Below are 13180 nucleotides of genomic sequence, written 5' to 3'. Positions count from 1 at the left end.
TCCTATGTACTGCTATTCTTGGCAGCAGGAGAGGTCACTGAGACAGCTGTCCTGGCCCTGTTGCACAATCCTGGGCATCACTGAGCTATTCCTAACGCTGTGAAACCAGGACCTTGCCTGCAAGCCTGACACTGAGCACCACTTCATCCAAAGGCAGCAGTATCCCTCCTTACCCAAAACTAGGCATGTCCAAGGTGTTCTCTCTGCACTTAGCACACATCACACAACAAATGGTTATTATATCATGCTTTTAATACAAACTTAAAAAAATCTGGAACAATAGAAACTGTACAGATTTGATCAACCTTTTTGTGGGGTTTTTTTGTTTGTTTTTAACTAAATCTCTAGACACACCAATATCCCGTTCCAAAATATTGCACAACATTCTGAATACAAAACTCTGATTGTATTCCTCCTTCGCTAAAGAAAAAAAAAAAAAAAGAAAAAAAAAGAAAAAAGACAGCAACCCCCTGGTTCCCCCTCTCAGTAGTCCCCTTCTCCAAAAAAACCCCAAGCAGAGCACACACAGAAACCCTCCACTCGGAGACATACAGACTTCTGTCCTCTTTCACTCCTCTCCCACAAGGCAACTGTCGATTCACTCCTTGGAGAGGGGCAGGAGGAAAGGGAGGCTGAGTGGGGAGAAAGGAATCTTCACCGCTTCTTTTTTTTTTTAAAGTTTTTTCCTGAAAAAATATTTTTTCTCTCCTCTTAAGAAAAAATCTTGAAAAGAAAAAAATTACATTTTTTACGTTAGAAATATACATATATTATATATACCTCTTACATTTTACAAATGTAGCAAATTATTCAATACAAACGGACATCAACAAAAAGAACATAAACCCATAAAAAATAAAAGTTAAAAAAAAAAATCTTCTCTCTTCTCTTCCTAAGAAACCAGGTAAATTAGTGCAGGTTTTTAAAAAATAAAATTGAAGCTGAACGCCTACATCCAAGACTAGAAAAGACCTGAAAAGGCCATTAGTTTCCATTGGTGCCTGATGCTGGAGGAACATTTCTGAAGCACACTTTTTTCCTTTAAAGATGCAAAGAGGTTGGTCCCTCTTCTTTTCCTCCTTCCACTCACACCACTATTTTTAAAGCAGGTATAATACGTGTGGCAGGGCAAAGCAGCATCAAAGCTTCACACACACATAAGCAAGTGGACAGGGGACATCCCCACTTCCTCCCTCCCTCCCTGTGCTGGAGGAGAGCACACTGTCTCACTGCAGCAGCTCGCAGGTGGCTTTGCCAGATGTGGGAACAGTGGGGGGCAACTGGACCAGGTCCTGCCATCAGGGGCTGAGCACCCCTCACAGTCCAGTGCAGCATGTGGGGTGGCACCCAGCCACCTGTTGGCTCCCTGTTGGGGAGAAGGACTCCATGGCAGTGGTAGCATCCTTTAAAAGCAGTAGGTTCAAAGAAAAGAAAAAAGGGAAACACAACAGCTGGGCCATTCCTCATCAACATGTCCTACTCTGGAAACCTGCAGGGTTGAGGTTGTGGGCACCAGCTTTGGGCAAACTGGCTGGGCTCTGCTCTCCTCACCCACCTGCTGCATTGGTCATAGCTCAATAGCAAGCAGCCTGCTTGGGAACCCATGCTGGGCACAAGGTCAGGACTCTGCATCCCATCACCCATGGAGGGGAAGGGTACAGTGGAAACTCTCCTGGGAGAGTTCTGGGCAGAGACAATCTCCCTGGGACAGCCCATTACCTTCTGCAAATGCTCCATGGCAACACAACTACAAAAGGGCTGGCATGCCTCCATCTCAGTAAAGGGAGCAGGAAAAGCACATGGTCAAGCTCATCTCACCTGAAACAGAGATTTCTTTAAAGAGCACATTGGTTCCACAAGTGTGGGAGGAGTGGATTTCAGACTGTGCTCCAAGAAGCATCATTTAAGAAAACCAAACCTCAAGTTTGGGAAGCAGCAAAAGCTTATTTTTCATTTAAACTGAGAACTTCAAAGACTGGAGTTTCATCATCTCCATCTCTCTCCTCTTTGCACACTTCCATGCTCACACAGCAGCCTCCAAAGAAACCTCCCTTCCCACCAAGAAAGCCTCCATCCTTCCTGGGCATGAAGCAGTCCTCCTTTGCCTTTCTGTGAAGGTGGGTTTTGGAGTCCTCAACACAGAAGGGGATCAAGCTGAACAGCCACTGTTGCCTGACTGCCACACATTATCCTGGAGAAAGGTGCAGAGTCCCATATCCCATCCCTGCTGTAAAGAGGCACCATACATTCATAGACTGAGACAACCATTTGCCTTTGGAGAGCCCATCCCAGCTCTTCCCTAAGCTTGCTGCTGTCCATGCTGATGTGATCTGGCTGGAATGAGGAATTTATGATAGGTGCCTTCTTTTCTCACTGGATCAGCCACCTCCTCATACTACTCCAGAAAGGCAAGGGAAGGGATTTAGTCAGGTGCATACCTGGCTGAAAGCATAAACCCTTATGCTACCACTCAAGACAGCAGCTTCAACTACATCACCCTATCTTCTTGAAAAGTTGTGCTCCCTCACTAACTAAAAAGAAAGGAATTTCCTCTCTGAGACAAGATTAATTCACAGCAGATAATGAGAACTCTGACTTCAGAGGCCACCCCAAGTGGATGCTGGCTCCTGCTGCTGGGGAGAACATCTGGGAAGTGGGGGAGGGATCCAAGTGGGGTCCAGCTGGTTCAGAGCTACCTCCCCCAAGTCACAGAGAGAGGCAGGTGGTGATTCTACACTGCAAGGGCTGTCATCCACACTGACTGGGCAGCCCTGAGACAGCATAAAAAAGCGCTCTTGCTCAGGTACAGAAAGATCCAATAACCAGAGCCACTAAGACACTGTGCCCCTGTAGCCACAACTGGAAGTGCAGATGAGGAAGGGAGCAGGAAGAAGCCATTTCACAGTAATCCTGTGCCCTGACTGTGATGTGCTGCGAGATGGTCAAGGAGAAGAGTTAGTGCTTTTCAGCACACAGAACAGCTGATGCCAGCTTGGGCTAGAGCCACAACCACACAATGGTCTGCACCCGTGGGCACAGGCGATGTTCTCTGTATACACAGAAAAAGCAAGCTCGCCCACCCATTATGGCTAGCACGCAACAAGACTGTGTGTGTCCCCACCAACACTGACTCATCCTCTTCTTGTCCCTCCTCCGGCACAGTGGTATGAAGGTGACATCCCTACGCCCAGGTAGAAGGACCCCATGTCCAGTGTGGGGTAGGGGGTGGTGCAGGGAATCAGGAGCACTGTGACCTACAGTTACACCAGTCCTGGGCTGGGGGGGGGGGAAGAGGGCACACAAACCAAAAAAAAGCCCAAGACTCATTTTAAGGAGTAAAAAAAGTGAGTAGGAAAAAAGCACAGGTACTGAGTTAAAAAACAATTCAGTGCTTCAGGAGCGTTACCAGCACAGCGCAACAACACTGAGCTCTCTCTTTTCCCAAGAACCTATATTTGTAAGGTTTTAATATTTTCTGTATATTTCTATTTTTCTTTTCTCTCCCTCTTGTTTGTTTGTTTTGCTCTTGTTTCCCCCCTCCCTCCCTCCCTGCCCCAAAATACTCTCCTTCTGTTGTATTCAGTTGGCCAGGACGACAGGCTGGAACGACTGGCTAGGATACTGCATGGCATTCAGGTTGTAGCTGAGTCCTTCCACGAAGGGAGACTTCTCCAAAAAGAGGCTATTGGTGCTGCCACTGAAGACCTGAGCCATATCAAAGGTACCACCTGTGCTGGCGTTGAACTGCGATGCTGGCGGGATGCTGCTGGCCTGGCTCTCACTGGCAACACCGTCGAAGAAGAGGCTGCTGGCTCCCGGCGAGGCGCCGCTGTAAACGAACTCCTTGGCATTGGGGGAGAGCTGTGACTGTGGGGCTTGGCTCCCAGCGCTCCCGACGAAGTTCAGAGAGTGCATAGACAGGGAGAGGCCCTTGTGCTTCAGCAGGTTGGTGGTGGGAGACCTGACCATTCTCGACTGCTGAACAGCCCCTGCTCCACCACCCCCTCCTCCGGCTCCTCCACCCTTCTTCATCTTGGTCGAGCCAAACTTGGTGGCAGCAAAGGTGGCAGTGGTGAAAGTGATGGGCTGCGCAGAGCGAGGGATGAAGGTGGGGCTGGGTGACTGGCCAAAGGAGGGGGATGGAGAGTTGGACAGTGAGTTGTCCTGGCTGCCGATAGGGACGAACACCTGGGCGTCGGGGTTGAAGCTGCTCTTGATTTCTTTGTCCAGCTCTGTGGCACTGCAGCCCTCACTGTCATCTAGGTAGAGAACCTTAACAGAGCCCTTCTCACCGATCTGGTAGGAAACCTCAAAAGGATCAATCCAGACACTCAGCTCTTCTGGCACATTGGCACGCACATCCTCCACAGCCAGCCCGCTCCGCTTGGCCGCCAATTCCACCACCGGATCCACCGTCTCCCCTATATGAACACAGCGATAGCCAGATCCCTTCAAAGGTTTCTCTGGGTACCAGTGACCCTCATATTTCTTCTTCAGCAGGCGCTCTAGCTCCTCACCAAACAAGTCTGCCCGCCTCCGAGGAAGCTTGTTGTACAGGTATGAGATGATGAAGTTAAGAGCAACTTTGATCTCCAGATGCATACTCTCTTCCCAGCAAGCAAGTCAGGGCAGTGTATTAAAAGTGACAAAACGACAGAAACATAGACAAGTTTTGGCTCCAAAGAGACCTAGGGAAAGAGAGAAAAAGATGGATGAAGACTAGAGAACACAACTCTCCCCCTGTTGAGATAAATAACTGTGCCTTTTCATGAACAAAGCAGAATGAGCAGTTTGCACAAATACTAACAAGAAATAAGGCTCTTTAGGAGAGGCACCACAAATCTACTGATCCTCAAAACAGAGGGATGCTGATAGGGAGAACTCTCCCTGCTCCTCCTTCAGAAGAAATAAGGGTGTAGCCACTACCCGCACACAGGTACGTACATCACGCTCCCCTCGCTGTCAAGCACTGCTGCTGTAGCTTGGCAGGCCACTGTCTGCTCTGGCAGAGCTCTGTCAGCACACCTACAACGCCTCTCCTGCCCCAGCACTCAGCTGCTTCCAGCACAGCTCACCTGCACCAGCCTCTCCAGAGCACAAGTGCAGCACCCGAACAGCCTCGTGACTCGCTCAGCAGCTTTGTGCAGAGACCTGCCTGCGCTCCGGACAGCAGGGCCAGCCTCTCCTCCGGGAGGCCGGGTGCTTGTGCCGGGTGCCACGTCCTGCTGGCACAAGCGCGGAAGGGACGAGAAGGAGCGAGGGAGGGTGCTGGGGCACCAGCTGCCAGCCCATGTTTACTATCCCCTGGACTAGCAGGCACGTATCTTATGAAGTGTACCCAGTTGCGACTCTGCCTAGCTACAAGCATAAAATCTCAGTTCAAGTCTGCTGAGTGGGGAGAGTGGGACAGTAAAGGTGCAAAGGGTCACAAAACACAAACGTGCCAACAGCCTGTCCAGTACAGTTCACATCGCTTATCCCTGCACAGAGGGAAGATGAGCTCTGCCAGGATCAGATACCTACTTAATAAAAACTGAAATTGTTTGCCACAGATTGAAGTAATCCTCCCTCCTCTCTCTCTCTGCCTCGTAAGGAAGTCTCTGAAATGGAGAGAACCCACAAAGGCACGATGCAAAACCACAACACTCAACTCTCCCATTATACACAGATTTGCAAACGATGTTCATCTGGGTACAAAAAACCCAAAACCAGGTATGTCAGCACTACACTCTATCACTCATCCAAGGAAGATGAATCTCACCGATATTTTAAGAGCAAGCACACTTCTAGTAGCCTCCACACCTCGCCAGGGGAAAGAAGAATATCCAGTTTTTAATTGGCAGCTTAGTCAGAGGCTGCTGTCTTCAGCTGCCCTCACCTTGCTCAAAGAGACACACTGTGTTCAACCGTCTTCCTAAAATGGGCTTTAGGGATATTCCTGTACAGCACTCAAGCCAATGTTTACGATATGTGACAATTATTTGGGGGTGGGGATGAAGTACAAACATACATAGCTAGCATTCCCCTGAAAAAATCCCAGCAGCACAACCAGATATCCATGCTGGCCTAAGTCAGCAGGAGTTAAAAAACTGACCAGACCTGTTTGCTTGGTCTAGTTTAGTGGACAGGAAGGATCAAATAACTTTGAAGAAGCCCTCAAATATTTTAAAGCTTTACTGCAAAAAAGGGACGCAGATTCTATGTTTTTCTGTAATACTCCACATTCACAGAGGCTTAGCTTTAGGAAGATGGTAACCAGAAACAGATAGCACACCTCTGATCTGCCAACAAGGAGGCCAGTTCTGGAAGGAACCTCCTTTGGGTTTGACTCAGCAACATAAAAACACACAGGAACAAGGGAGTGGAAAAGAAGTCTTGCCTTTAAAACTAGCTTAAGGAATTACTGAAACGTAACAAACTTTGGTAGGTCACTGCGACCTGACCAAATCTAAGTAAGAGCACCACAGAAATAAGCAAGCACGGTTTTTCTAAGAACAATTAAGAAGAAGCCGTTTTCAGAAGGCAAAAGTCTTGGCACAATGACAAAGCCTTTTCTACAAAAATTAAGTATGAAGCAAACCCCTAAAGAGCACACCTAAACCCTAACAAGAGGTTGTATAGACTGTACTACCTCAAGAGAGGATTACACGGAGCTCTCTAACTTCTTTGGCTTTGAGATGTTTAAAAGAGAGGACACCTTGGGATCCCAGCAAGTTAAGCAGGAAGAGAACAGCCAGTTGGTAAGTCTTTTATCTTGTGATAAATTCTAATCCAGATCCAAAATCTATTATGAGATCAGATAAGACTGGGAAAGGAACAGTGACCAAAATTGGTTAACAACCTATCTGCTATACAAATGTCTCAATACACATTGAGGACCCCAGATCCTCATAGACTTTTTTGCAGAAAGCTGTGAGGAGGTACAATTACATATAATTTCCTTTTTTCTTTTCTCCAATTTTCCTAAAAAGAGAATACTCTGTACCTTGGTTATGAAAAAGCTAAGTTAATTAGCCTAATAACATCAACAGCTGCCAAAGTAGAGGCATACAACTGATACCTTCCAAAGGCACAAAAAAAGTCACTGGCTTCTCAGGTTGTTGACATGGCAAGACAAGCTCCAGTAGGATCCCCTCAATCCACTGCACTGAAATGTGATCAAATAATAAAAAAAAAATAAATGTAAGAACCCCCAAACCCACTGAAATCCAGCTGAAGCAGTGTGGGTCTGAGAGAAGAAACTACTGAATATCAATTGTAAGAGATATTCTGAGCAGTCTTCCATAAAGGCTAGCATTTTCAAACTAAAGGCTTGCTGTACATCGAGGGGCTGGCAGGGAACAAAGAGCTGTTTCTCTGCTCTTCGAGGGAAGGCAAGAGGCCCCTCGGACTGCCCGTTTATCGGTATGCTGAAGGAGATAGGCCACACCACCACTTACAACAGAGAAGAGCGAACACGGGAATGATTCCCTCTCATCCCGGCTACACCAACACGGTGGGTGACCTTGCGGGCATCCCCCTTCGACCTCTTGAACGAGGCCCGACCCTGCGAACAGGCTGGCCGCCGCCTCGGGACTTAAACAGACAGCTGTCACGGCGGCCTGCGGGCCCACAGCCGGACACACCCGTCTGGAACGAGAGCGCCCTCCCCAGCACCCCGCCAAGGGCGGCGGGGAGGCTCCCCCCGCCAGCCGAACGGCCCCGCGGGGACGAGCCCCGCCGCCCCTCCGTCCCCGGTAGCGCGGCCATCGCCGGTGCGGGCCGGCCCCGGCACGCCGGGAGCTGTAGTCCTCGCCCCCCCTCCCCGCCCCGCGACCTACTTCTGCCCGGACTGCGGCTCCCGGCGCGCCCAGCGCCCGGCCCGGCGCGTCCCCCGGCGGGGCAGGGCACAAAATTTTCCAGGGCACATGCGCGCTGGGGCCGGCCCGCCCTTCCCGGCGCTGCCCACGGCCGGGAACACGCCCCGCGGCCCGGGACCGCCGGGCAGCCGCCCCCTTCTCCCCTTCCCTTCCCCTCCCTCCCTCTCGGCAGGGATGGGCGGGCGCGTCCCCACCCCGCAGCTGATCCCCCCCCACGGCCGCGGGGCGAAGTCCGGGAGGCCAGAAGCCCAGTAACCTTGTGTCCCTCTCCCCCGCACCCGCTGCTTGTCCCCTTCGCCCCGGTGGGGCACGCGAGGTCGCAAACAAGGTTCCCAACGCAGCAGGTCGGATGGACGGGGATATGTCAACAAGAGCGAGCTCCCGGCCCCGCACACCCAGCGGGGCACCGCAGATCGGGGTGTCCGGCAGAAATGGGGGAGGGGGGGGAGGGGGGTGCAGCCCAGCCCAGCCCCGACAGCGCCTTTGTTGTCGCCGGGCTTCTCCCTCTCGGACCTCGTCGTGCACGAAAGGGAACACCCCGGCGACATCCCGCTTTCCCGGGAGCCCAGAACGCCCACCACCGCCCTCGGGCCCAGCCTGCCTTTTTTGGGGCTGCTAGGGCTGGGGCTGAGCCGCATCCCGCTCCTGCCCCCCCAACCCCCCGCCCCTCAAACTAGGCTGTGGAGAACAAAATGGTGAACTGGGGCACCGCAAAGCGTCCCCGATCCAGTGACTTTCTCCTCCATTCTTCTCCCTTGAAGCCCCATTAATCCCCCCGGGGACCATAGCCGCACAGTGACTCCACGGACGGGCAAATCGCTGTCCCTGGTGGGGAGGGGGACGATGAGCCCCCTCAGACCAAGCTCACAAAGAGGACGCGCGCTGGAGGGGTCCCAGCCCAAGAGGGGGTATGGGAGAGGAAAGCAGCCCCAGCTCCACTTACTTCGCTCTCGGATCCAGGGCCGGCGGCTGCTGGCGGCTGTCGCGGGCGCTGCCGGCAGGTCTCGTCTCCGCTTTGCCCCGTCTCGTCCGTCCCCTCCCTCCCTTGTCCCCGACGGCGCGGGGCGGGCCCAGTGCTGTGGTGCGGATGCCGCTGCTGCGCCCCCAGAGCCGCCCGCGCCCTGGCCCCGAGTGAGCCAACTCACGGCAAACTTTCACCCTTAGCAACCTCTCGGCGCACGGATCCGCTCCCGCCCCGCGTGATGCGGCCGCGGGGGGTGGGCCGGGACTACTTCCCCCTCCCGTCGGCGTCCGCAGCGCCCCGGGATGAACGCGGCGGGGGGGCCGGTACGGTGGAACCCCCTTTGCTGCCCTCAGGGCACCGGGAGTATCCCGAATCCGAGCTCAAGGGAAGGAGGGAAGGGGCCGCGGCCTTAGCGGGGATTGACCTGAGGATTTCCCCAAGCGGCTTAGCCTGAGGCGCCGGGGGGATGGGAGTGGAATCGAACGGAGCGAGGAGAGGCGGGACGGCCGGCGTGGTCCCCGTCCCCGCGCACCATGGGTACGGTCAAGCCCCAGCTCAGCGGCAAGGCCAGCCCCGGGACTCCCCAAGGGACAATTCTCTGCACACCCCAAGCACGTGTGCGAAGACCCCCGTGGTAGAGCCCCCCGCCCCGCAACAGTGGAAGAGCTCGGGGAGACGCGCCCACGGGCAATCCCAGCTCCCTCCATCATTGCATACCCCTCGGGATCCCCCGTCCCCGATGCGGGCCGGGACCCCGGTGGGCTGCGAGCGCATTTCCCCAGGGAACAACGGGGCAAGGCCAAAGCGGGCGGGCTGGTGCCACCGCGGGGAGAACAGGGGCACCACGGCCACCTCCGCGGCCCCGAGACGGGGACGGAGACCCCGCCCCCGGCACGCACTCCCGCCTCCCGGACTATTTTGTCTCCGCACGGCTGTGTCCCTGCGCCTCCAACAGAGCAGAGAAGAGCCGGCCCCGCCGCGGCGGCGACGAGAGACCCGCAAGGTGCGCGAGCGCCGGCCGTGCTAAAAATAACTGCGGCGTGTTAGCAACAGCCTTCCCATTGGCTGGCCAGCCCCGGCGGCGCCTTCGGATTGGAGCGCTGCCCCAGCCAGTGAGTCGGAGGGGGCGTGCGCGGTGGGCGCTGCCGGGAGATGTAGTCACCGGGGCGGCCGCGGCCTGCCCCCGTCCCGGGTGCTGCCCCCGCACCGCGGGGCCATCGCGGGTTCGGGCGGGGCTCGGGGTCACAGGCTGCCCTGGGGAAGGACAACCACGGAGACAGGGAGCCCTGGGGCCGTGGGCCGACGGCGGCACGTCCACTGCCCAAGGCCGAGTTGCACCACCCACTGGCAAGCTGAAGGCACTCTCAGGCAGCACACAAACGGACCCGCACCCTTTATTTCAAAGCAGACTCATTACTAGGGTTCCAGGAAAATGAAGAAAATGCCTACAGGCATCCCCAGGCCGTGTGTGTTACAGTCCAAGGTCACACCACCTTTCACACACGCCGCTTGCAAAGGCTGTCTGCTGTCCACACTTAAAGCAACTTCTGACCCAAGTAACACTCCAGACTAGTGGAAAGGACACCGAGAATGGTGTTCCCAGGCTCTCCCAGCCGCGTGTCCTGCATCTTCCTCGTGCTGACACAAGCAGAGGGTGACGCAGGCATTACCACAGTTCCTGTTGCAGCAGGGGTAGCTGGCCTGGCAACCATCTCCAAAGTGCAAAAATACAAAGTTCATCTCTTGCCCTATTTCCACAATAGCCCTCAGCCTTCTTCTGGGTTTGGTTTGTCCTCCTCTCTCGTTCAGGAACATTTTACCTCAGGTACCGCCTTTGCCACAGAAGAGCATTTCTTTTGAGGCCAGCCAACACCATTTGTTAAGAAATCCATTAATGTTCCTTCCCAGCCACAGCAGCCAGCCTTGCTCATTTTCCCACTGATTACAAAAAAAAAAAAAAAAAAAAAAAAAAACCAAAAAAAAACCCAGTAACTGCCACCATGATTTATTTTCTTAAAAATCCCTTTGCCAGGATTTTTTCTCCTGAGAAGCTGAGAAGCCTCAGAAAAGACTGAAAACAATAATTATCTGATTGGAGTGTGGTCTGGAGGTTGTTTACCAACAGGTGCATGTTCGATTGGTTCCAAGTGAATTGTTTTAATTTAATGACCAATCGTGGTTCAGCTGTGTCGAGGCTCTGAGGCAGTTACAGGTTTTTATTACCATTCTTGTTAAGCCTTCTGATGTATCCTTTCTCTCTTTCTTTAATATAATATCATAAAATAACAAATCACCCTTCTGAAGGACATGAAGTCAGATTCTCATCTCTTCCCTCATCCTGGACACCCTGCAAATAACTTTTGAAGTTATTTTATTTTCTGCAGGGAAAGGGGTAAGAGAAGAGGAAGATTTATGAGAGCTATTATGAGCAGCCTTACTTTTGTCACTCCTATTTTAAAAGGAATTTACTTGCAAAAGAACACCTTTTTTTCTTTTTTCCCCCCCCAATTATTCCCTTGCTTTGCAGGAAGCAAGATCATACTGTCAGCCAGAGATCAGGAAATTAAAATGACTGAGCTATTTTTAGCATCATTAAGCAAAAAAAAGGCAATTACATTTCTAAAATTCTATTATTGTTTTAATAAGGTGTTAGTAAGAGGGTGTCACATATTAGGGCTTTTTAAAATACCTGTGCCTTGACCGTGCTCCTTTAATTATGGCGTCGCCCTTGTACACACGCAGGCAGAGGAATTCTGTCACAGTAGCTGCTCCTGCATTCTCAGCCATTTGGCTATGAAGCCAAAGCAAAGCTCCCGTGTCACGTGTGCATGGGGAGGGGAGCAATTGCCAAGCCACTGGGACAGAGCTCGTTTGGTTGGGTTATTTAATGCCAAGGAAGGGGAGTCAGGTTATAATTGGACATAATTGATATCGCCGTACCCTGAATCCTCTGTACATTCAATTCACGTGACAACCCCAAGGAAATGAAAAATTCTTTCCTGCTATTGAAAGAGGCAAACATCCCCGGCTGATGTCTGTAATGAGAAAATAACAGCTTCTGTGCAGATAAGGTTTCAGAAGTGAGATTTTTGTCCAGGCAGCTCCCACAGGAAAAGCTCACAGGCGGATTCCAAACCTCCACCTACCTTTTCTTTTTCTTTTGTTTCTTTTTAAAGAGAAGTAATGCTTGGGGCTCAAGGGCTTTGTCAAGACGAGGTCTAGGTGGTTCAAGGAAGTGGATGTATGTTACAGAGCTATTTGCTGAGCTCAGCTGTAGTTGTGGCTGGCAGTTGGTCTGAAGGGGCGTGTAACAGGGAACACCTACATTTCAGAACACACCATTGCCTTGTTAGTACTGGCAACAGAGGCCGATTTCTTAATAGGATAAAAGGTCCTACGTTCTCTCCTTCAATGTAAATATTTAAAATTGAAGGAGGGGGTCTTTTTTACTTGTGATGCAACATTTTAATAAAAAAACTAAAAATAACACTACCTAGAAAAGTAATGGCAGGAAGATACATTTAGCTCCACACATTAGGATTTCAAGACACACCACGGGGGTTCAGCTGCCACGTTGACAAAGCTGTCCCTGTCTCTCCCACTCTTCCCTGCTGTTGCCACACAAGTACTTCGCAGCTGGCAGCCAGGGAGCCCCTGAATCTGGCTGCATAAAACTCCATGGATGGATTAAGCCCTTCCAAAGCTTGGCCTGCACACAGCAGCAGGACGTGTCTTGTTTCATTTTTTTCCTGTGGGGAAGCTCACCCTTTTAGCATGTGCTCTGGTCTCCAGTACAATCTCCTTCTCCTGGTGTTCTCCTGGACAAGTACTTTAAAATCTATTTAGGTGAAAAATAATGCACTTTTCTAGAGGCCCTGCCTAGGTATCATCTACTGGTGCACAGAAATCATTACCAAGCAAGCAAGGTCATGTTTTTCTGGGCTACACAAATGTGCCCATTACCCTTGTCTGAATTAGCAGCTTCAGGGCAATGTCCCATCCATGCTCTGAAAGCACCAGAAAGGCAGTGGCACTGAACTGATCCGAGCACCAGCAGCATTTGGCATGCTCCCCAGAGCTGTCTGAGCAAACAAGGCAAAGGGGAAAAAGCCTGTCCCTCCCTCTCTCCACCTGCCCAGTGACTCAGAACAACTAGAAATGGCAGCCTAACTCTCAGAATACAGACCAATATATCCAGCAGTCAGCGTGAGGGCATCGGGAGTGCCAAGGAAGTGAGTATGTTCAGCTGTTTTTGGGGATGGGGGAAGGGATGGGGATACTTGTACCTCTACAGCAAGCCCTGCCTGGCTGATCCTGCTAAATTATTAGGAACAAGGGGTGCTCTAAAATTAGCTCA

The 13180-nt window shown here is 51.9% G+C and overlaps 2 protein-coding genes across 3 annotated transcripts in view; one reads left to right on the top strand and one right to left on the bottom strand.

Moving 5' to 3' along the window:
- Nucleotides 1-231: 231 nt before the first annotated feature.
- Nucleotides 232-12891, bottom strand: TOB2 (transducer of ERBB2, 2). 2 transcript variants are annotated; one of them, XM_038153759.1, is made up of 2 exons: nt 11513-12891; nt 232-4688 (listed from the first exon to the last, which is right to left on the bottom strand). In XM_038153759.1, exon 2 carries the CDS (start codon nt 4600-4602, stop codon nt 3580-3582), a length of 1023 nt encoding a protein of 340 aa, XP_038009687.1. In that variant the 5' UTR covers nt 4603-4688; nt 11513-12891; the 3' UTR covers nt 232-3579. The 2 variants fall into 2 exon arrangements, with proteins under 2 accessions (XP_038009687.1, XP_038009686.1); XM_038153758.1 differs by lacking the exon at nt 11513-12891 and adding an exon at nt 8803-9788.
- A 142-nt stretch (nt 12892-13033) lies between these two features.
- ACO2 (aconitase 2) overlaps nt 13034-13180 on the top strand; it is a 30570-nt gene continuing 30423 nt past the window's right edge. The window contains exon 1 of the mRNA XM_038153754.1: nt 13034-13055. The gene's annotated coding sequence lies outside the window, so the exon portion shown is untranslated. The remainder of the gene's footprint in view (nt 13056-13180) is intronic.

The sequence above is a fragment of the Motacilla alba genome, chromosome 1A (genome assembly GCF_015832195.1).
Source record: "Motacilla alba alba isolate MOTALB_02 chromosome 1A, Motacilla_alba_V1.0_pri, whole genome shotgun sequence".
NCBI classification, from domain to species: domain Eukaryota; kingdom Metazoa; phylum Chordata; class Aves; order Passeriformes; family Motacillidae; genus Motacilla; species Motacilla alba.
Note: the sequence above shows the minus strand (reverse complement) of the source record. Positions and strands in the feature narration are given on the sequence as shown.

Bases quoted from the DNA above. Each gene is read 5' to 3' on its own strand.
- TOB2 (XM_038153759.1), bottom strand. From the start codon at position 4,602: ATGCATCTGGAGATCAAAGTTGCTCTTAACTTCATCATCTCATACCTG.